Source organism: Centroberyx gerrardi, chromosome 13 (genome assembly GCF_048128805.1).
Source record: "Centroberyx gerrardi isolate f3 chromosome 13, fCenGer3.hap1.cur.20231027, whole genome shotgun sequence".
Taxonomy (NCBI): Eukaryota; Metazoa; Chordata; class Actinopteri; order Beryciformes; family Berycidae; genus Centroberyx; species Centroberyx gerrardi.
This window is the reverse complement of record NC_136009.1, coordinates 20,576,680-20,600,308: the sequence shown is the minus strand read 5'-3', so window position 1 is coordinate 20,600,308 and position 23,629 is coordinate 20,576,680. Positions and strand designations below refer to the sequence as shown.

Below are 23,629 nucleotides of genomic sequence, written 5' to 3'. Positions count from 1 at the left end.
TGGCTCAGGCTTACGCTCAGGCCCAAGCTCAGGCTCAGGCTGCCAAGGCTGAGAGGACTCTAAAGGCTCTAAAGCTCCATTTTGAGACGCAGCAGGAGCAGAGGAAGATGCTGAAGAATGCCGTCAAAGGAAATACCGGTGAAATGGAGGAGATCCAACAATTTCTCCAGGTGCAGAAAGTGCAGACGGCACTCCTGCTGCAGGCCATCCACCTTAATGCCTCTTGTGAGGAGAAGAACTTCCCCAACAAGACCTGGTATTCCCCGACTTATCTCCAGCAAAAGCTGCAGAAAGCCCAAAATTATGCAGAGCAGCAGGCCATCAAAATTAGAGCCTTTGAGGAGGAGGAGGAAGCTCTCTACCAGATCCAGGTCCAGGCTGTAGAGGAAATCAATCCTGAGCTGCAGCTCCAGCTCCAGGTCCAGCTGCAGAGAGCTCAACAGGATGCAGAGCAGCAGACCATCAGCATCCAGGCCATTGAGGTGGAAAAGGAGGCTCTTCACCGTGAAATGGAGGAGGTGAAAGAACTACTCCAACAAGAGAAGAACCTTCGCACCCAGGCTGCAGGCAAACATGAGGCTGCAATCATGGGCCTGCAGATGAAACTTCTGGAGGCGGAGGTCAGTGGGAAGGAGGCCCTGTTAAAAATAGAGGAGTCGAACAAAGCTCTTGAAAAGGAGAAAGAGGAGGCCCAGAAGACGCTGCAGAAGTGCCTGGCCTCCCAGCTGGCTCAGCAGGAGCAAAGTGATGAAAACACCAATGTCACAACTGCCCTGACCCAGACTGAGCAGCAGCTGCAGAGCCACCTCGTCCCGTGTCAGGAGGTGCGTCTTATGATGCAGAGGATGGCCGATCTGGAGCATAAGATCAGTGAGATGAAGGCGAAAAAGTCCAAGAAGCGTAGCTGGCTGCAGAGACTCTTTGGTGCCCAAACCCGAAAGGAGAAGAACACAGAGTCCACCTCCAAAAAGGGCTCCCGCAAATTCTTCCTCTAATTCTTCAAGCGGAGAACCTGAGCACTTTGACACCTGTGCTCACACATACAAACACACACACACACACACACACACACACACATACACCCAACCCCCTACATGACACCCACCCACCCACCCATTTTTCTTTCATTAAATAACAATAACAATATATCAACTCTTATTGTTATCAAATGTTAATATGTTTGAAACTGTGTGCCTTTACAGTCATCTATTGATATATTGATATTGATTGATATAGGTCAACCGGTATCTGCTCTGAAGTACACACACACACACACACAGTTGTCGTATCTTAAATGAAGACAGAGGTTAAAAAAAAAGTTTGCTAATATTTCCTCATCCAGTTAGTGTGAGGGCCCTGATTGCAAATGCTTGATCATCTTTTGTCTTTAATCTAGACTTTGAAAGTAACAAGAAGTGTAGTTTTAAGATGAATGTGGAGGTAAAAAACGAGCAAAACATTTTCAAGAAACTGTAACATGCCATGTTAAGTCATTCAACAAAGCTTTGAAGATAGCAATGAAGCAGACAGGTTTACGAAAGGTGTAAAATGCATAGAAACTAGTGTTAATTTAAGTGCTGAAATGATGAAGGAAGAGAGGAGTGAAAAACGTATGTGAAGTCAAGGTCAGATGAAAAAGGCAAACACCTCAGTTCCAATTTAAATTCTGATTGGAACATACTAACGTGGTTCCACTAGCATCACTGACTTTTGACTGTAACAAAAGAGTTTCCTTTACAATCAACTCAACTAGTTTGGATGGGAGAAGCACTGAATGATTTCAAGGACTCAAGGTTTTGGCCTTCCAGTGTGACACTTCACGCACAGCTCTGCAGTGTCTGTGTGCAAGAGAGAATTTCCTGCAAAATCCAACATGTGAACGCGTTCAATAACAATAGAGCAATGAAACCATTACATCTAAATGACTACACAGTTACTATTGCACAAGCCATTTCCAACCCCCCCCCCTTAGGCACAGTTTCAAAGATAAACACAATTTTTTCACGTGTAGAGATTACATTCAGCTTCAACCTGAAGGCGCATGAGAGTTATGTCAGACATTTCTGCATAAAAGTGTGGAAAAAAATGACTTTAAAATGACCTCAGGCCTGATACTTAAGCTTTTATTACTTGGGAGCCAGTGGAATATGGCCTGATAACAAAATTGAATCATCTTATCAAGTTAATCTTAGTGAAACTTATAATTCAGCAGGACTTGCCTCTGTAACACTCAATTCAGGACAGCAAATGCAGTTGCAACAAAGAAGAAATACCATAGATAAGCGTCTTTATTGGAATACGTACAATGTTTTACAGGTAAGACTTAAATAACTTGCAATTTTACACATTATCACAGACATAAAGTGCTACTCCAATCACTGCACATCACTTAGCTGTGAGGGAACATCACATAGCACGACAATTAAATCAAGTAACATCAAGAATAAAGTGGGGTGTTGCCGGGAATGAGAAACCACACCTTTTGCATATCATCACATGAAATGAACAGCTGATTATTAAAATCGCAAAGAATGACGTACATACAGTACACACTCATCCACACAGTAATACACAAACATCCATGCACAAGAACAGTTCAGCTGCGAGCTGCCACGGCTTGAGGTTGCTGCTGATCAGTGGACTGGAGTTGTTTTCCCAGGTACTCCCTGCGGAAGAGAGGGAGAACACATCAGGACACAACAGACGACGCATTACACTGCTGTTTCTCTTCTAACATAGATCAAATAAATGCTTAATGAAATGCTTAACAACTGCATGTATGTCTCAATATGTTTTATCAATAGTTGCTGAAGCCCAATATGTTGTGTAAGTGGATTCACATTCGATGAGACATCACATGACTATGTTAACATGCACCTGTAACCTGGACATCCGGTGAAGGTCTTATTTGGGTTAAGCTGTTTAGATGAACGTTTGATACGCTGTGACTGAGTCTCCTTATCTCCCTGAATAACCCAATTAACAAAATATTCCTGTCCACCTGAGGTGTTCCACCCACAGATGTAATAGTCTGCCAACAAAAAATTATGATAAAGATGTGACCAAAAGTGAAAAAAGTAACATATTTACATGCCACAGTAAGTTCTTAAACGGTTTTCTCATAATCAGAATATGAGCTTAACCGGGTTATTTTAACCCAGTTATACTGTTTATATGTGTTGACCCAAAACCGGGTTACTCGATTAACCGTGTTAAGAAACGGATTCTCTGTGCATGTAAACGTAGCCACTGAGAGGCAGAACCTTCATTAGTTAAATAAATCACAGTTGAGCGATTAAAAAGAAGGGGAAAGTGAGAAGAGTGAAAACTATGATGTATGGTTGTTCACAAGACTCATTAACAACCATACATCATAGTTTTCACTCTTCTCACTTTCCCCTTCTTTTCCCCCAGACTACTGATATTACTACAGCATTCCAGAATCCCTTCTTCATAGGATTTGCACTAGATCTGGCCTGACTACCCTGTTTACATTTCATTGTAGATTGTATATGCTACTACTTTCAGTTATTGAAAATGTATTTTTATCTCCCTGCTGTTTTGATATACTATATGTATGTAAATTGGTGTGTAATTTCAGTCTGTAAATGACTGTGAAGCACTAATAAAAAGCTACTACTAAATATGAATGTAATGACTCAGTGAGGGTGTTTTTAAAGAAATTTGAGGAAAAAAAAAAAGGGTCTGCCAAAGGCCCGTGATTATAGAAATATAATACTATTACTTTGAAATGTCACATTTCTCTCTTAGCCTTTTTTCTTGGTAGTAACATTTTCAGATATGTGAAACACCAACCTTTCTGCTACCATAAATATCAAAAGCCACTCAGAGGCCCAAAATGCAAAAGGCTGGCAAAGACTGCTCTTCAACAGCGAAATGTTTTTTCTCCCTAATAAATTAAAGTGCAATAGGAGCAGGAGTGAAACAGACTAATGAGCAGGAGTGAAACAGACTAATGAGCAACACGTTTGACAACCCACCAGTAAAAAATATGTGAGCTGGAAAAAAAAAATGCTTGATAGAAAGTAGCCTCATAGCTATTCTAGTATTTTTCTACACCTTTCCATTTTTGTCTCTTTGTCTCCTTTTCAAAATGACACCCATCATTCATCTCTGGTCAAAGCTGCCAAGAGTGCACTTTGTTTTATCACATCACAATACAAACCTGAACTTAATGAGCAAATATTTTCATAAAAATCAAGTTGGTCTAGATAATTTAAAGTCTATAAAACACAGCAGACTCTGATTTCAATTTGATTGGCTACATAAAAAAGAAATATGTAATACTTAAATCACCATCTCCCCTTTCTTCCAAGAACTTAATACAAGTAAAGTCAAGGTTTGGCTTTTAAAGAGAGAAAAAAAAAACCTCCAACAACTTCTACACAATAGTTTCTTTGAAGTTGTCACTAAAAACCTTTAGCCAGTCTGCAAATAGTGGCTTGATACTAAGTGCTACCAGGGAGCTAATTAACAGCAGATGGCAATACATGTGTTTGTCTAATTGGAAGGAAGGGCCAGTGTAATGAAGTCAGTGGTTCTGGAGCCAGGGCGTTTTCTGGTGCATGTATCTGCAGCTGCCATGTAAATTACTACACCAACCTATACAGTTAGATGTATGACTAAGCCCAGGAGGTTGAACGAACCTTATCTGTTCAACCTCTAATTTAAATCAGACGCCAGAGCCTGATGTGAATTTCGTATATGCACATAACTTCATGAGAATTGTCTGAGTTGAGGGATCAGCCAGCTGAACCATTTTTAAAAAAACACCTGAATAAAGCACTAAAGGAGGACACAATACACTGTTTTCATCTGAATATTAACCCAGATTTAGGGCTTAAGGACTCAATCTCTTGCTTCCAGATCTAGCTGCAAACAAGTTGGGGCCATCAAGATTACAAACATTCAATGTTACAACTTGAATCTGAATGAATTGGGATAGACTCCTGTTGTGTCACATGACCAGAAACAACAACCTCAGGACGGTGTGGTGTAGGCCACTACGGTATCAGAAATGAAATCCACTGACCTAAATAGTCTCTTCATAAATACATCTCTACTTTTCTATTAACACATTTAGAAAGAGTCTAATTTAGAGTGTACAAAAGAAGTTTAAGGAAAAACAAGCTTCATAGAACTGATTATTATTGATTATTGCCAACATACATAATTCGAAAAGTACATGGCAAATAACCAGGCATTTAATTGGTGTAAATCAACAGTACATCTTACTCAGTGACAATTTCAGTAAACCAAAGGCTGGAAATGAGAGACATACTTTGTGTAATATTTGTCTAATAAATTCAGTTCTGTTTATTAAGTCCCCCAGAATTCTTACCAAGGTCAATGAAACTAGCAATTTTCCTCTCTGACAATTTTTTCCCCGCCCTCCCTCTGACTTTTTAAAGAGTGCCCAGTGAGCTTTAAGAGACACAGGGTCTTTTGCTGTCACTAATATAAAGGCTACCATATGTAATGCAATCTAAGAAAAGGTTATGAAATGTCACATGCAGACCTCAAAGCCTGCGCTGAAGTCTAGACACTGAGGCCTAGAGCATCACTGGTACAAGGACAGAGTGACTGGCAGTGTGTGATGGGCTTATCATCAAGGCACCAACACTGAGTTGGAGGGAAAAAAGTACATTCCTTAACTAATAATTTCAGTTCCTGCACCATACATTGAAGCTTTAAGAAAAGAGGCTTTATAAAGCAGAAGAAAGGGCACGTGGATGAGTAACAGCAGCTTCTCAATTCAAACATTCATCTCTGTCTACTGTTGTCATGACAGCAGAGGCCTTTATTAAGTAGGGAAGAGGAGATCTTTTCATGGCAACAACAAAGACAAGGCAACCCACTCAAGGTGACAGTGGGTGTGGTAAATTGCAATGGTAAAATCTTCCTCTTCTTCAACATACAGTAGGTGCACTGTTGAGGTGATGGCAAGGTAAAGGGCCAAAACCTCAATATTTCAAAGAAACAAGTGGATTTCAGCTAAAAAAAAACATCAACAACCTTGCAGTCTTTTCTCAGTCTACAGCAGCATTCAAACTATTCTGTTTTCATAAATGCAACAAGGGTGAAGGCAGCAAATAATGTTCTTCATGTGAAGAAACAACCTTGAGACTCAGAGAATTCACATAATAAATCCTTTTGAGGCAAACAACCTCAACTGCAGTGGAAAAGTAGCCAGCGCGTACAGAGAAAATCAGTGAAGACAACAATACTTAAACAATGTTCAAGTATTCCCATGATCATCTCTACCAAACCTATTGTATCCTATCAACAATACCTAGGTCCTCAGTTTCAGACAGCCCCCACTGATCAACAAGCAAATCAATCACTGTGCTGCTGTCTCAGCATGGCTGAAGTACAGCAAGATATCACAGTAAGCTCTCAACAGTGTCTGTTTCTCAGAGGGAAGACCGAGGGGGATATATAGTTATAAGGAGTGGAAATAATAAAAAAAATGATAAAAATGGAGAAAACAAAAGGTAACAAGCTGCTGCATTCACTTGCCTAAAGAGCAGGTTGATAGTGACGCATGATTAACGTTGCCTGTTTTTTCATATCAAATCAAATCTGTTTTGATTACATGGGCTTTGTGTTTAACATCAGTTTTACAATTCATGTGCATGTTTATCCCTGCAGCTTTTCATTTTTTTTGGAGCCCCTTGGGTTTTTCTGATCTCACCTGCACAAATTAGTCATTTATTTCTCTTCCTTCTGTTTTATCTTGATTCATCACTATCTTTTCATAACTTTGGCTCTATATTCAGCTAAACTAATACTAAAATTAAAAATGTAATTAACCCCACATCTGTCCCTTCCCTTTCTGCCATACTGACAGCTCTTATCTCATTTCCCCTCTATTCAGCAAGTAAGGTATTGTTGAAGAATAAAAATACCAAGAATGCACTTTACATTGCAGATTATCTACAGTATCTACTTTGTTTGAGGGGAAAAAGTTTCTAGGTCTGATAATGAGAAACTGCTTTTGTTTCTTCTCTGTAAGCTAAACAAGCTTGAAGTCCCTGTGTGGTTAGAATAAATCATCTAGACTCACCCCTCTTTCTGCCTTGCCCTTTTATCTTGAATCAATAAACCGAACAAAAAAACTTCTACCCACACTTCAGTGAACATATAGTTCACATGGAACATTAAAAATCACTTAGATGAGAAACAGCACTATACTCAGACATTAAACACAATATCTCCATCCACAGTTGCTCAGTAAGCCAAGTGTGTTTTAGATACTGGCAGGAAAACAAACACATTTTTCTGTCGTTGCTTTTTTGATGTTTTTGAGTGCGTTTCCAGGGGATCCAGTAGGCAGAAAAAACACACAAGATAATATAGGCAAGTATTTGGATGGTAGACCCAGAGGCAATGTGAAGAGCGATGCCTTAATATTAAAGCTGACTTTATTTGGAGGGGTATAAAGTATTGTAGTAAGTAAAGTAAAAGCTCATACATAATGAAATTGGCGCAGGGTTTAACTCATGTTGTACATGAGCAAATCCATGCTAACATCAGCCTGAATCTAAAAAAAAAAAGATTTTTTTTTAAAATCCATCACAAACTTCTTAATTTATGAGTACACACTTACCAGAAAATATGATGCATTTCATTATACATGCAAGTTGTGATATATAAGGTTTAATCTTTGTCTGTTCAGCCATGGTGGCAGTCACTGATCATGGTAACTGCCCAGTTCTTCTTCAATTTATTCCAAACAAACTGGGATTGCACAATATGTTTTTTTGAGGCAGATACTGAAAAACTTCCCAGTCATACGATACTGATATGCATTTTTTTTAAGAATCATAGTACAAGCTTTTCAGACATGCCCATCTTTAGATAATTCAGTGTTTTTTAAACCAAACACCCTGTTAGTTTTATTCTGTTGCTAAATTGACATTTGTATTAAGTGACGATTTCCACAATCAGTGAAATATTGGCAGTGAAAATAACATCGGCCTGATATGATATTGCTTTTTAAAGCCGATATTGGCTGATACCAAGGGCCTGCCGATGTATCGGTACATTCCTAAAACAAACCATTGTTGCTTCTGCCGGAAACATAAAACACATCACTTCGTGCAAGAGGATCTTTCCAAAGAAAAACCTGCCCTGTTTAGAACAGCAAAAGTAAAAGCTTTCTGAAACTGGTTACAGTTGCGGTAGCAAAACAGACATTTCTGTATATGAAAATGTCAGGATTTACTACTTTAATGTCAGGAAGCGAGGTTATGCTGAAATTTAGTATAAAGGGCTAATTTTCATGATGGCGCCATCTGGGTGGTTCATATCAAACAAAAACCATCACATCCATGAGGCTAGACTTGTGTACATACCAGTTGTGGACCATGAGCTTCTGCACAGCCAACAGGGCGTTGTAACGGACTAGTTGGTCCTCATGGTGCATATGATTCATCACCAGCTGCTTTCCGCCCAGTTGCTCAATCACTCTAAAATGGAAGGGAGAGTGGGAGAAAGCCATTTATCCACACAGAAAACAGGTACGATTTTCACATTTTGAGTCTTTCAGTGCTTCAATGCCAAGTAATGTAATGCAGCCCGACTGCAATTACATTTTGTATGCACCTTTTCAAGAGTCAACTTTCTAGCAAAATGATATAATGCTTTCAGGAAAATTGAGGGGCATAAAAGTTTATGATGAATGCATATAATAATAAATGGTCTGACAGGATAAAAAAAACTAAAAAAAAAAAAACTCAGGCAAGGACAACATCCACTTATCATGTTTTGGTGTGTGACATTATAGCAACTCTGCTCCGGTACTGCTACATATCAACTTGGGTAAATTGTTTGTATCACTGCTAACGTAAGGCAGGGGGTGGTGAGTATCGCAAACCACTGATTCTGAATGAAGGGCAATGGGGTTGTTATGAGAGAGAAGGAGCAGAAGACAGGGAGACAAAAGCAAACCATAATTACTCTGTCAATCAGACAGGGTGCGTCTAGGATGATGAGTGTTGGGCAATACAGAGAGTATAGAGGGACGATGAGGTCTCCAGGCAAGAATGAGCAGGCTCAGAAGATTAAAGACTGGGGAGAGAAGAGGCTTCCTGGGCTCGAGCACCGTCTGACAGGAAGGGGAAAACAACCGCTCTTATTTCCCTGGGGTCACGAGAGGCCGAGGGGACAAGGTTCTGGTGTGCAGGTCCATTAATGTGCTCAAAGCGAGGCAGCTGCATGGACGGGTGGCCACACACAGATACACTGGACGGGGAAATTGGCTACTTTGAAGTTGAAGCCGTGTATTTTCCCCTAAATGTGAGCTGGAGTCTATAAGAGACATAGATCACTCAGTCCATTTGAAAGTGTCATTGATTTAGAATGAGATCAAAAGGCCTGTGAGCATTTTGAGCAGGCTCACTTGTCTGCGTCTCATATGGCTTGATGTATCTCTTGGAGAAGTTGTCAGTTTTTGCTAGGAAACCAACTTGACTGGAACAAGTGGACCACAATATAGGGGTAAACAGCTAATGGGTCATTCAATCTGAAATCACACAGGCTGTCACACCTACTGTATGTCTCAGAACGGCTCAATCCTCCTTGAACACATTCTTTAACCAACCATATGAATAAATATGGTGTTTTGGCCTGGAATTCCAGGTAGTTTACAACAAATAAAAGGTCTAATTAAGGTCCAGAATGACCACTACTGGGACAATGGATCATTAATGGATTATCCTTATGCTTCATGACGTTCACCTACTTTTGATTTTTAACGCCTAAAACATTGGCATATTATGCACTTATACTGTATGTGGAGGTATTATTGTCTTCTATCTCAAACAACACCTAGATATTTAACATCTTAAAAAACATGTTGTAGTGTTTCTGACCCCTTTAATCTCTGTTCTAATGTATATTTTGATAGGGGTCACTGTTCCTGGTCAGTACTGAAATGACTTTTAGGAAATATGACAACAGCTAGGCCAGTCAGACAAAACTGTTTTTTTGGTTTAATATTGTTTATTCATTTTAACCATGAGTTCATCTTTGTTTAGCAGCCATTCAGTGAAAACATTATTGAAATAGCACACCAAGAACTGAAATATATATTACACTATAAAAAAAAAAAAAACAGTTCTAGTGACCTATATTAGGGAGTTGACTGCCATCAAGACCAAACTTTACAAACAAACAATATTCTCCCAATTTCTTTTTGTGAATTGCATAATCCAGTCACTTTATTTTCCACTTTCCTTTTTCCAGATAGTATTGTCTCACCTGGACTCAAAAATATAGGCTGCTCACCAACACAGAAGGAATGTGCAAGGTGCAGTGACTGAAGAATATAATTCTGAATATGTCCAAATAGCTGAGCAATTTCATTATCCTTCTCGTGTTTGCACTATGCAGTGCTTCATTAGGTCTGTGGAAACACCTATAAAGTGCAATGCCCCTGGTGTGCAAAGTGCATATTACATCAAAATATGCATTAAAATTGGAGTTATGATAGAAATTTTTTTACCATGAAGGAATTCCATAAGGGTGTGGAGTAATGTTGTAGTAATATTCCACATGTGAAAGATACAAGAATGTAATAATATTCCCACATGTGACTTTTTAGCCCTTAAGATATACAAAAACATATCTTATACCTCCTGTATCCATAGTTGCATCAATACCTTGGAGATTATGTGTTCTAAACATTCTGTGTAATTAACTTTAATTCCTTTATTGCTTCAAATACACTCACATGAAAGTTTTGCCCCCAAATATGGAGCCCATTTGGACCCCTGTATCTCATCTATGTAGAATATGTGAAAACAATATGAGGACAATTTGAGACCTGAGCCTGTAAAACTCCCAAATCCTGTCTGATTTCAGATGGAATGACCCTAATGTCTTCTTTCCTAACGTTTGCTTTGAATAGGTTTTCACAGCAAAGCGTCTTACCGTTTGCCACGTGGATAGTGCCGCACGTACTCTCCAACATCATGGGCCGCCACTGCTATAACCTGAGGGTCGTCAGACACCTCCAACAGCCTCGTTAAGATCCTGATGGGAGGGAGGCAGAGAAAGAAGGAGAGGCATTTAGCAGGAGAGGCCCATCTGCATCAACAGGCAAATCATTCCACCACAACCTCTTCTCAGGCGCTTCCAGAGAAAGATGCTTTTGTGAGACGGTTTCATCAAAAATTTTAGATTAGCTGAGGTTGTCATTATTCCCCTAGCAAGAGGGTGGATGTAGAAATACATTATTCTCTCAGGAAGGGTATGCTAATGTAATCTGAAGCGTAATAAAAATTTTATCTGTGGAAGTACAGTGCATGAAGGTGAGGCCAATGTTTCGGAGCTGGTACCTGCAGTTTCTACAGTACATGTTCACTGAAGGGTAGCATCCTCCTTCCATTAAATTCAGTCGGATGTCTACTACAACCAAGATATTTATAATTCACCGTTGTCCTTTAACAATATTTTCCTAAATTATGCTCAAACCCTTTAAGATGCCATGTTTGATGGGATGAGAATAATATATTCAAAATACTCTACAATATACGTTTTTAATTAAGTTATACAGAGGTCCCAAATGCTGATGACAGGCAATCCAAAGATGTCAGAAGGATACTTGAGGCAACCTCTGAGAGAGTGAAAGCTCAAGGTTCAAAGAGAAAGAAAGAGCGAGTGACAGTCAGAAAGAGAGACAGAGATAAAAAAAAAAAAAAGCCAACTAAAAAAAGAGGGCTAATTCAAGCTGAGATGAAGCCTGAACTGATTATGGAGAGAGGGCAGTGATGAGACAATGAGATGGGTAGATTAGGATTTTTACTGAATGTCAGTAAGGCTGACAGAGAGCGTGACTGAAAGAACATTGACATAAATTGATGTTTTATCTCTTGAGGCCTGGACCCATAAATTGGAGACACACCAAACACGAAGGGAAAACAATGCTGGAAGGTTGTGCAATCATCAAGCATTATGCTGGTGACTGTGTGTCTTACAAGAGCTGCTAAAGCACCTTATGGGTCTTGGAGTACCAGAACAAATTGTACTTTAAGCAGCATCTTTCTTTCCTTTTGCTGAAGCTTACAGTTTTACTGTCAAAGTAAAAATGAATCAAGTCTCCTTGAGGGCAATGTAGAAAATAAAATGTTATAGCCTGTGCCTTGTATTCAACCCCTTTGCTTTGTTTGGGATAAATTGTCACACTGGCAAAAATTTGTTCAACTTTTTTTTTATCATCAGTTACCCAGATGTCATATTTAGTTTTCAACAACGTTTTCCTTTCAAACTTTTTTTAATAATTTTTTTTGAGTCCCATTAAAATCTAGTGGAGGGGCAGCTTTGTTAGCAAGGAAAACAAATAAAAAAAAGTTTAAAAGAACATTGTTCCCAGCCAGTAAATACAATATTAATATGACATCTGACTAACAGGTGATAAGACATGTTGAGGAAATTCTTCGCAAGTGTGGCAGTTTAGCCCAAACAAAGCAAACGGGTTGAATAGTTGTGCAAAATAGATCACTCTGTTATTTTAATTTCATACTTTCACATGCCTTTGTACGAATTTGTTTTCACTTTGATAGAATAGAGTGCTTTGAACAGAACTCAGACTAAAAATCCTGAAAAAAAGCATTGTGAAATAACTTAATGGCACAACAAAATGTGCAAAAAGTAAAGGGGTCTGAATACTTTTGCAAGGCGCTGTATGCTTTCTCTCGCTTACTTGAGGAGCTCATAGTTCTTCTCGTTCAGGCGGACAGCGTTCTCGCGCCAGAACTTCTCCGACTTGTGCACGGGGCTCCACTCCAGACGGCCCGACTTCAGTTCTGAGCTGTACTCATCGAAGGAGCTGGTCGATAAAAACGATGAGAGAACAGAGTAAAGACGAAGCCAGTCCGAGGATCGCCCTGGCCATCTATCCCTCTGTAAACAAAGCCCTACATCCTCCCAGCCCATGGGTTGTCAAGACTATTGATTTTAGTGGTATAGCCTGTGGACAAGTGCCACACAGAATAAGTACACAGTATTTCCAGAGGTCACACAGGCAAGACAGCATTCAAAATCAGGTGCAAGAAAAATATGCCTTAGGAACAGAGGCTGGCTTCGTAACATTTTGAAGTACCTGTGGCATTTGCTTCACTATAATAATTTTGTTCTTCAAGCATTTATAATTACAAAACATTACATACAGTATATTACAGTCTTGTGAATGTGAGAGAGCGAAACTAAATACTACTATTGACAAACGGTTTGGGAAATTAGCCCCAAGTTAATGCCCGTTACGTATGAACCGGAGTCTACTGGGTACCTGAGGTCCTGCACACTCTCTCCCAGCCTCTCCAGCAGGAACTTGATGTCGTCAGTGATGTCCTCGTCGTCGTACTTCTGCTGGTCCAGGTTCTCCAGCTGCTTCAGCACCTTGCACTGAATCATAGCCAAGGCATACTCCTGACGGGTCTCCCTCTCTGCAGACTTCTCCAGGAGATTCTGTGATGGAACACAATAGTGTGAAGATAGTTTTTTTTTTCCTACAGCATGCACTAACTATAATAATCTGGATTTTAAATATTAATTATGTGAGGAATTTCATTGCAAAATGAAAAGATATTCACTACCTGTTCACCAAGGCTTTTTAAGAAATTTAGGGCATTGCTTTTTATCTTTTTTTATCTTTTACATCTTTCTGCACTGTCTTGTTACTTGTTTTTTTAATATCTTTTATTACCTATGTCTTTATTTTTCTTTTATGTAAAGCACTTTGAATGGCCAATGAATGGGGTTTATAAATAAACTTGCTTTGCTTCACCTGACAAAATGACACTCATACAAAATAACTGACAGCACAAGGCTAAAAACACTGAGACTGAGACTTTAAAGTATAATAGGTAATTTAAGTCCTTGACTGACGTAATAATAATATTTTCACAGCATGGATCCTCTATAATTTAGAGATATTATATAATGATTTTTTTTTTAATATGAATTAGCATTTCAACAGAGGTTCAGAAGTAAGATGGGGTTGAATGCAGATCTACACTGCAACAAGAAGACATCATCATCAAACTACTGCAAATGCTATTTTTAAAACAGGGATCTCTGGACTAAGATCCATCAACTCAGTCTCAGGCTACAAGGGAGAAAAAAAAATCTGGTGCAGAGATTTCTTGGAATGATTCAGAAGTAGAGTGGCTTTAGCTGTGGAAATGTGATGAAAACCACTCCTTATTCTGATTGGATGACTGGAGCCATCAGCAAAGGCATACAGTAGCTACAGCTGAGCACACAGTTGGAATGTGTCAAGGATCTCCTCTAGCATGAGCATGTACATGTGTGCGCCACATCTCTACCACATCTCTCTCAAATAGAGCAAGAAGGTCAAGTCATGGGAAATCTTCATACCCTGCTTTCTTCTGTTAGGGGATCAATTCTTTTTATTTCAAATCCCCCCCCAAAAATACATAGTTAAAACATATTAAACAAAGGATTTGCTCAGCACCACCCCAGTAGGGAATATTATATAAATATGTATTCAAGACATGTTGGCCTCAGAGTATATTTATAAATGTGTGAGTTATAGTTCTATCAAGAAGGAGAGAGAGAAAGAAGGAGAAAGGAAAAACACACATATACGGATACACAGCATACATGCATCTATACAAATACCTTCCTTTACCTTCACCTTCCACCCCGCTCTCCATACACACTCCCTAACCTTCTCTAGCAACCCCATACACACACACACACACACATACACACACACACACCCTACTGCCTATACTCGTAGCAAGCGAGTATCAAGTTGGGCTCTATGCATCACAAAGTCGGCAATACTGCCTTTGAAGACGTAATTGAGGGCTTCCATGGTCCCGATAACTCGAGTTGTATAGATGAAGTCGAACAATTTGCGAACAATTTGCAAAATTCAGGCATTTGGGAAAAATATCAACATGCAGAGTAATTTGTTCTGCTATTGTATGATTTTGTAAAAGGAGAATTTCTACTAGAGGTGATGATCACGACTTTCACGATGTCTGCATGACACGGCAACATGTGTGCCCTTGGGTCTCAACAAAAGAATACTCCATTTGTTGCTCAGGAACAATGTTTTCTGTAGCCCTCATTACTCACTATGTCAAACACCAAACACACTGTAGGATAAGTTGAATGACTCTGGGGAATGTTTGAGGGTCTCTCTTCATTGCCCACCGCTGCCTTTAATTAGCTGCAATACAGCAGTCAAACTAAACTATAAATTCCTCTGACCAATTATAACCTGAGCCCTTTTCTTTTACGGATGCCTTCCCAAATGCTTAGATGTGACAGCTATGCTGGCATGAGAGGTGTAATGGATTAGCTTTGGGGGAAATTCAAAGCAGGAGCACGTCATGCAGGCCCTGGAGGCAAACATAATGCTAGCCCCTCAAATGATGTCTTCAATTCATATTTTATATCAGCACAAGATGCTGGAAAATTATTCCGTTAGGACACACTCAAGACTACTTACACTGACAACAGCAAAATACTGATGGACCTACAATTCAAGAAAAGTGCAAGCAACCTTAAATGCCTTCTTCAAAGTTGGGTTTAAAAAAAAAAAATTCAGCTAACTTTCCACCTTATGTAACATGAGCTCAAGCTGACACTCATGTTTCATTTATGCAATCAAAGTCATCTACACACCATTGTGTTCAGAGCAAGCTGTGGTGTGGCTGGGGTCGGCGAAGCCAGAGCGCCATACACATTTTTCATTTCAAAACTCTATATTTCCAGACCATCATTTCTCAACTGGACTTGACTGGATTTTGTTTGGAATTCAATATGATATGTGCTGACGGTGTCCAGGCACTGTAATTGTGAACTGCAAAACTGCATTCTGTAGCAGAGGATTATTCAATATTATTGTTAGCAATAAATATCAAAATATGTGAAATGACAAGAGGGATCTCCATCCACATAAAATGTGAAATCATGTGGGACTGAGCAATACTTTGTCACCCTTTACAAACGCAACACTGGAAGACCTGGAAATGATCCAATTAATTTTCCATATTTTTCCAGACCTGCGTCGGAACCTGTCAGAGCCACTGAGTTCCTCTGGTTAGAAAACACTTCAGCAGGGGGAGATGAATGGAGCCATGGCCTCTAATTCAATTCAGTTAAAGCCATGTCACAGGGAATTCATTACCTGGCGTAAATGCAAACAGAAGAGCAAGACCAGCACCAGAGCTCTTAGGACTAAATTAAATATTCAATAGATGCCCTGAGCAGTGACAGCAGGGGCAGCACAACCATAAATTGTATTTATGTATCTTTTATGGTCTTGGTTATTTTACAGGCTGCCTCGTTTATTTTTAAAGAGTTGTCACTGCAGTTTTCTCTTGTTGTGATAAAGTACACAACCTAATTAGATGCAAATGTTCAGAAGAGAGTGTTATGCATATAGATAAAAACAGTGGATAGTGGAAGATAGTGGCAAGAAACCATTATCTGCAATCATTCTCAAGCATTTTTAGACCACTGGATTGCTATATGTGTTGGTGAGGAGGTGAGAAAAAGGACCAAGAGTGAAGGTATGAAGATCCAGCAAGTCAGCTCAACATGTACAAAAATTTGGTGTCAAAAGTAGAATTTAGACAGACACACAGAGAGTACGGGATTCTTCACTATGTTCCTCCACATACCCGGAAGGCAGCCAGGATGATCCGAGTGACCTTCTCCTTGACAGACTCCTGGAGGATGTCGGACAGGGCCGGCACCACGTTGTAGCGCCGCAACTGCTCACAGAGCTGCGGACTGAAGGCCAGCAGCCAAACACAGAAGATCATCTGGTACTGGAGCTGGAAGCCGCACTTGTTGCTAAGCACTGCCGTGATGCTTGAGAATAAAATGAGAAAAAAAAATATATATATATGAAAAATGGAAAAACACTACCCACATCCACATCAATCACCTGTGTACTAACATAAGAGCTTTCACAGCTGTGTACCTAGAATATACAGTTGAGACAGAAAAAGTACACTAACAGAAATTCTACTTCCATCTTTTGATAATGGATCCATTATCTTTTGATGATGGTTGATGGTACAATGTTTCCTAAAGATAGTGTTGATAAGGGCAGAGTTGTTCATAATACAGGGTTAGGGTTAGTTTAGAGTACTAAAGGGCTACTATGGTAATGACTAGAGCTAGATGGTGAGTGGTACATTTACAGAGCTGGGGGGGGGGGGGGGAGTACAGAGAGGGGAACACAATCTGACAAAATCATGAATGTTGATGTTTCTAATAGTGTTTCTTTCTGTCACCTTGACCTTTGATCCCTCCCTGCCACACTCTGCTGTGACTACTCCCCTCCCTTTGTGAATGTGGCTGTAGATGCTGTGTTCATGTGACGTGGGAATATATGGTTTGAAGATGTCAAACGCAATTGTCTGTAGATTTTGATTGTCCATGATAATTATTCTCAGCTTTTTCACAGTTGCACTTAGTGAGTGACAAATTTGAATTTATGTTTTACTTTACTGCCATTGCATTTTATTCTATCAGTGTCATAGTTTGTTTAATTTACAGAAGCATTGTCACTTCCACAGTGGTTCTACTTGGATACTTATCCCTATCCTTTGTTTCTTTTTTGGGTGGGGTGGAATGGAAGATTTTCCTATTTTGGGTAAAATTTTTCAGTTACTGTGAGAATGTATAATGTAGGAGACACCCAGAAGTTCATTTATGTTGTCCAGCTCCAGAGAAACAAAGGTACATTATGTGTCACAGTAACATGTCAGAGATTGCAGTTATTTTATACCGGTGCCTTGCTTATGAATAATGCTAATGACATAATCATGCTAACATTGAAATTTCTGTTTCATAGTTGGATGATGTTGATGACCAGGTCATTTTTTGGGTTGATCACCACATCTCAACCAGAATCAAAATAAGGATACCATAACAACCATAAGAAGTTATGAACAATGAAACTATGAATTGCTCTTCATGGTGCTGAAACGAATCAAATCAAATACAAATACATATCGAGATTCATATTGAAATGTGGTTTAAGGGGGAGAGAGTCACATCCCTTTTTACCTCAGAATGTTGATAACGATATACAATGTTCCAATACATTTTCCATTTAAAAATTCCATGCTTTTTCCAGACCTTAATTTCATAGCTGGATATGAGATTGTTTTTTTTTTTTGCTTATAGTATCTGTTGGCTAGGTCATTATCACTCTGTAGAGGTTTTCTTCACAACAACAAATATCACAGTATGTGAAACGATAGTGGTTCAACAGTTACAAAAATGTGTAGTAGTAGAGGGATTGCATAATAATTTTATTCATACTTTTCCAGACATTGTCCAATTACAGAACTTTTCAGGACCTGGATATGATTCAATTGATTTCCCATGCTTTTCCAGCTTGCACAAAACTATGTAGGAACCCTGTATATAAGGAACCAGTACTCACCAGTTCACGCCATCAGCCTCCACCCAGGCGAACCTATACTCATTGACCCTCAGCATCAGCTGAAGGCACCCAGCCACGCACTGGACATACTGAGAGCTCTGCAACGGACAGAGGCAAACGTTTCATTAAACAGGAATGGGTGTCTTAGCAGTGTGCGAACAGGAATACAAGCAACATGTTAGAAGGTCAAGTACAATTAGAGCAGGTCATTCTGAAGGATGTAGTAGTTAACAAGCAGAGACAGCACATGTGAGAAGACCAGTCCAAAACTTGCATTACCATCGCCTACCGAACCTGAGGCATTGCACATGCAATCTACACAGTATAGATCAACACATGCTAGATCACAGACTCAACAGTACAATACAGAGAAATAGGGGGGGAAGAGTGTCCCATCACACCTGAGCAGAATAATGTGAGTAAAGTAGAGATTAGAGTGGAGGCAGCTGAGAGGAGAAAATAGATTAAATTCATTTGTTAAAGAGAAGTTGTTGTATAAAAGCAGAGAGGTCCAGCGATAAGAACAGGCAAGAAGGAAACAGCGAAGGACAGAAAAGTGGAGGAGGGGAGATTATCTGGTTGAAAATGCAGGAGGAGGAATGTTGTTTTTTCAGTTATTAGATAGTGCTCATGTCAGCAGATTTCTGAGCATGTTTCTCAGAATAATCTCACCACGTTAATGTGTGCTATAAAATAGTAGGATGCTGCTGCTGCTGTGCAAATGCAATTCCAATTTCCCCTTGTTTCCATCATTTACGGGAAAGTGGTCTCTTCATGCGCTTTTGGCATTAGGGAAAAGTGGCTTATAGCATGCATTTTCTACTTGTACAGTTGAACCTAACCAGTGGCAGCAAACACCATGCCGTCACAAATATGTGCTCTAGAAACCCAGGTCCCCAGCAAAGAATCTGGAATTATTAGTGAGAAAACTGCAGTGCACGAACGGGATGGGAGAGAAAAAGAGGGGAGAGAAAAGATGTGAATGTCCAGTGACAGCCAACAGAAGCCAGGTTGCACAAACCCTGCCGTTTTTTTTGGAAGCGTCAGGGCAATCGAAGATGCACTGCACTCATACTCACTTCACTTGGGGAAATAGTTCCTGCTCCTGAGCCTGATTCTGGACCTGTACCATGTAGGTTCTAATGAGAGATAAACAAAAGAAACAGGTGCACAATTGTTGACAGATATTCCACTGCTTCCAGTTGAGATACAATGGCAGTGGACTATATATGCTGTCAACTTGACCACGAACGCAGAATTCAGTGAGAATGCATGATCACTGATTCGTTGATTGGCTGTTGAGAAGAGAAATGATCATCAAATGTCATTTAAAGAAGCATTGACACCACTTTCTTTTAGGTACCTTATAAATGACAAAACATTGTTAATTTGAACACATTTTGCAACAAGGATACAGAACATGTAGAGCCAAGAGAGGCTGACAAAACCATGCTTTTTGAATAGCCAGCTATATCTGAATGTAAGACAATCTCCAGATATTTTGGAAAGAATTGCTGGTGGACAGTGCAAAACTAGGGATCAATATTCTGTTGTTTTATCAACCCACTCCCTCATGTATGCATGTGGCAAGGCAGAGTGAGCAGCTACAGTGCAGCTCTTTTATCAGAACGATCTCAAGGTCTGACAAGTCTGCTCAAATTCAATACAGCACAAATCCAGATATTAAGTCTGACAAGGGTTTTCATGGTGAGCCCAAACGAGATCATTTCTATTCAGTGGCAATGAAGTTCAGCATGACTCTTTGCCTAAAGCGTTAAACCCAAATGGGCTTAAAACATGCTGTAGGTAGCCTGAGGTTCTATATTTAAAAGCATAGGACTATTGAACACATGAGAATAAAAGGAGGTTTAGGCTGAGCTGTGGTGCAATAGTGGGGATGGACTTTTTTTTTTTTTAACTGATCAGATGTTTTGATTGATCAAATCAGTTGATTGAGTACAGTAGTCTTAAAGCATGTGTGCTTTTTCCAAGATCAGGATCAGGATCAAGACGAATGTGAAGTCGACAGAAGGGCAAAATAGGCCTTACTGTTACTGCCCTACAAAGGTAAACAGCAGTAATTACCTGTGTGTTTTAAAGGTTAAAGGTCACAATTGGGGTTAAGATTTCTTGACAAAAATTATACCCTCAAATGCTACAAAATGATTTACAGTTCACAGTTCAGTTACTGCTCTTTGGCTCTGTAGAGCAAAGCAGGCAACAGCTATAAGGTTACTACATGTGGCAAGCAATTCCATGAGAACAAAATGGTCTTACACAAGAACGGCAAGTAAACCAATTTCTCATTTTCTTTCCCTTGTGTGTAGCCTGCCAGTAGCCCAGAGGCAAACACAGGCCTATAGTTTGAAATACATATCACTCGCTGACCGTACTTTGTTCTTCATGTCCTCTGGGTGATTACTTAGCTCCTTTTCCCCAATGGCAGCATTTATTACATTACAATTAATCACTCTATTGCATTCATGCTACATTACTAATGAGAGGTCACAATTGAATGATTTGGAGAATCAGAGTGGTTAAGAAAAATGGAGAAAATAATTACTCCTAAATCAAATTGGAGCGAAGTGGGAGAGGGCCTGAAAATTAGGGACAAATTTGATCCATTTTGAATAATCATGTCCATATGCAAGATGTAATATGATGCAATTGGATTTTAAGTTCAATGCTTATCCATCAAAACCTCTTCATTTTGCTATACTACATTACATCAGGGACATTATGTCTCATTACAACAAGAGGGAAAGAGGAGCATGTCTGTGATGTATCATTTAAGAGGGTTTCTTCATCATCAAGCCTTTCTTAACAACAATGTTGCAGATAAAATGATTACACAGATAAAAACACAGACAAACAATTGGTGGTTTAAAAGGCACTGTAAAATGGGACATTATTGAACAGGTCATACGGAAACCTACAGTAGATGCACACGGGCCAATTAACACAGTTTTACTAGAATGAAAACATCTGGACTTTGTAATTCATAAGCCATTTCACATACAACAAATTATTTCTGCCACAAAATTCAGCATCATGTACCTGTGAACTGAGTTGGGTTTTGATCCAGTTGAAGTAGTAGTTAAGGTCACTTCCCTCCATCAGTTCGCGTCCCCAGGCAGCCAGCTTGGCGATGATCCTTGCGGCCTAATGGAGGAAGGAAGATATGCATAGTACATTGTTGATTTGACTGAAGGTGGTGGGAGAAGACATCAAATTCATGGTGTGGTGCGTCAACAGTTGACGATCTATCAACAGTCTACCAACAGTGGCAATATACAAAGAGCCGAATGAAACTGCCATAAGAGACCACAGTAAATATATAATACTACCTGGGCAGCAATGAAAATAATGTATTATTATTAGTACTAACTTGAAAATCCTTCTTTATGATATGGAGAAATATGAAATCATTGCAATTAGCAAGCATTGACAGTCATTAGTGTCACTCAATAAGTTTTATAGAATTTTTATTTTTTTCCTCTAGAAAACTAGTTTGGGAAAGAGTATAAAGGTAAATAAGAAAGCTAAAATATTTTCCTATTTGGCTACAGAAATATTTTAATTTCCATTTCCAGGACTGGCTATGATCCAAGATCTTTTATGATGCATTCCAGTATTTTTTGAGAATTTAAATTGAGGAGGGTGTGAAGTGAAGTAATAAAGAATAAAGAATGAAAGTGACAGCTGGAGGCACAAAGATAGCAAGTCCTTCAATTTACTACATTCTGTCCAAAAACCCCACCAAAATACTGACTGGATAAAAAAAAAAAAAGATCTCAAACCCCATCTACATGCAAATAAGCTGGAGTCCACAGTGACTACCAGATAACCAATTTGCTCTTAAGAAGTGTCCCCTGTTCCCCTTTCTGCCCTGGAACGAAGGAGAAAGCCAATTCTGTCCCCCAAGAAGGCGGGCTTTCTCTGATCTCCCCAGGCTCAGTGGCATTAGCACACACCGAGTAGAAATGTAAGCTGTAATTTAAAAGCCAGTGTCAGCCTGACAGTTGGAGTCAGTTAAAGTGCTGTGTCACAGTCTTGGGGTCACTTTGTGCCGACCTGCTGGGTGCCATCTGGCTGGTATTCTTAATTAAGCAGCGGGTGCCCTATCCTGGTACGCAGCTATGGCATTGGGTGGTCATCCTTGATTTGAAAAGATTGGCAGAGAGGAATCATTACGCTAATTGCTTGTTTTCAAGGAAAGGGGAAGGTTGCGTTGTGAGGAATTATTGATGCGTTGGGTTATGATTAGAAGCAGACTCACATGTGGGGTTGTGAAAGATTTAACAGAATACAACTTGTTTTGCAAATATGCTCTTTGATCAATTTAGCACATTGTGCATCAAGAACCAGTAGCAGTTTCACCTCTATGTATTCAGTATGCTATGCTTGTTCAGAAATTATACAAAACCAGCTTGTATCGGCGGCTAATCATACACAATGTGCATAAGCTTTAAGTGTGAAATACAGCTGACTAAAATACTGTGCATGCAAATGTGAAAGTGCTACAGTACCAGTCTCCTCATCACAGTGTATTCTTTTAAGCTTCTCCATCAAGGTCACAGCTCACTGTGCACTACAAGTTCCAATTAATTTACACTAACCAGGATGAAATGTTGATCTTGTATAATCTACAAACTGACAATGTCACTCATGTAGGCCAGTATCATTTATCAATAGTAGTAGTAAAAGATTATCAATATGCAGCGTATTCAGGTACTGGGTTTTACATGCACCAGTTGGTCTTTACTTTACTTAGCTTTATGGACAGAGCTTCAGTTTTGACTGGCCTTGCCTTTGCATCTTACCATGTTCTGAAAAACACATAATACCAATGTCTTATAACTCACCATGTGGACAGTGAAGAGGTCTTGACGATTCAGCATCGGAAGGAAATAGGACCAGGCGGTGTTCTTCGTCCTCTTGGCGTAGTCAAAGAAGATGTTCACCCTCTGATGGTTCTCCTAAGTGACAGTTAAATTAAAAGCTGTCATGCATCATGAGCCGTTGGATGGTAAACCTGGAATCAGTCAATCAGGCAGGTTTACGTGCTGCACAGCTGGAGTAACCAGCTGGAGTGACTGCATGGAACATATTCTGTCTTTACAACCAAAGCAATTAATATTTTTCATCTCCTGGATCATCAAA

The 23,629-nt window shown here is 39.6% G+C and overlaps 1 protein-coding gene across 2 annotated transcripts in view; it reads right to left on the bottom strand.

Annotated features, from left to right (window-relative positions):
• Positions 1–2,270: 2,270 nt before the first annotated feature.
• The window catches only part of atp6v1h (ATPase H+ transporting V1 subunit H), a 290,066-nt gene continuing 268,707 nt past the window's right edge, over positions 2,271–23,629 (bottom strand). For both annotated transcript variants that reach the window (XM_071918235.1, XM_071918234.1), the window contains exons 5-14: positions 23,332–23,445; positions 21,524–21,628; positions 19,546–19,605; positions 18,467–18,564; positions 16,686–16,878; positions 13,313–13,491; positions 12,728–12,853; positions 10,957–11,058; positions 8,379–8,492; positions 2,271–2,666 (exon numbers count right to left, since the gene is read on the bottom strand). In XM_071918235.1, the coding sequence (XP_071774336.1) occupies positions 2,597–2,666; positions 8,379–8,492; positions 10,957–11,058; positions 12,728–12,853; positions 13,313–13,491; positions 16,686–16,878; positions 18,467–18,564; positions 19,546–19,605; positions 21,524–21,628; positions 23,332–23,445 (1,161 nt within the window). In that variant the 3' untranslated portion in view covers positions 2,271–2,596. The remainder of the gene's footprint in view (positions 2,667–8,378; positions 8,493–10,956; positions 11,059–12,727; positions 12,854–13,312; positions 13,492–16,685; positions 16,879–18,466; positions 18,565–19,545; positions 19,606–21,523; positions 21,629–23,331; positions 23,446–23,629) is intronic.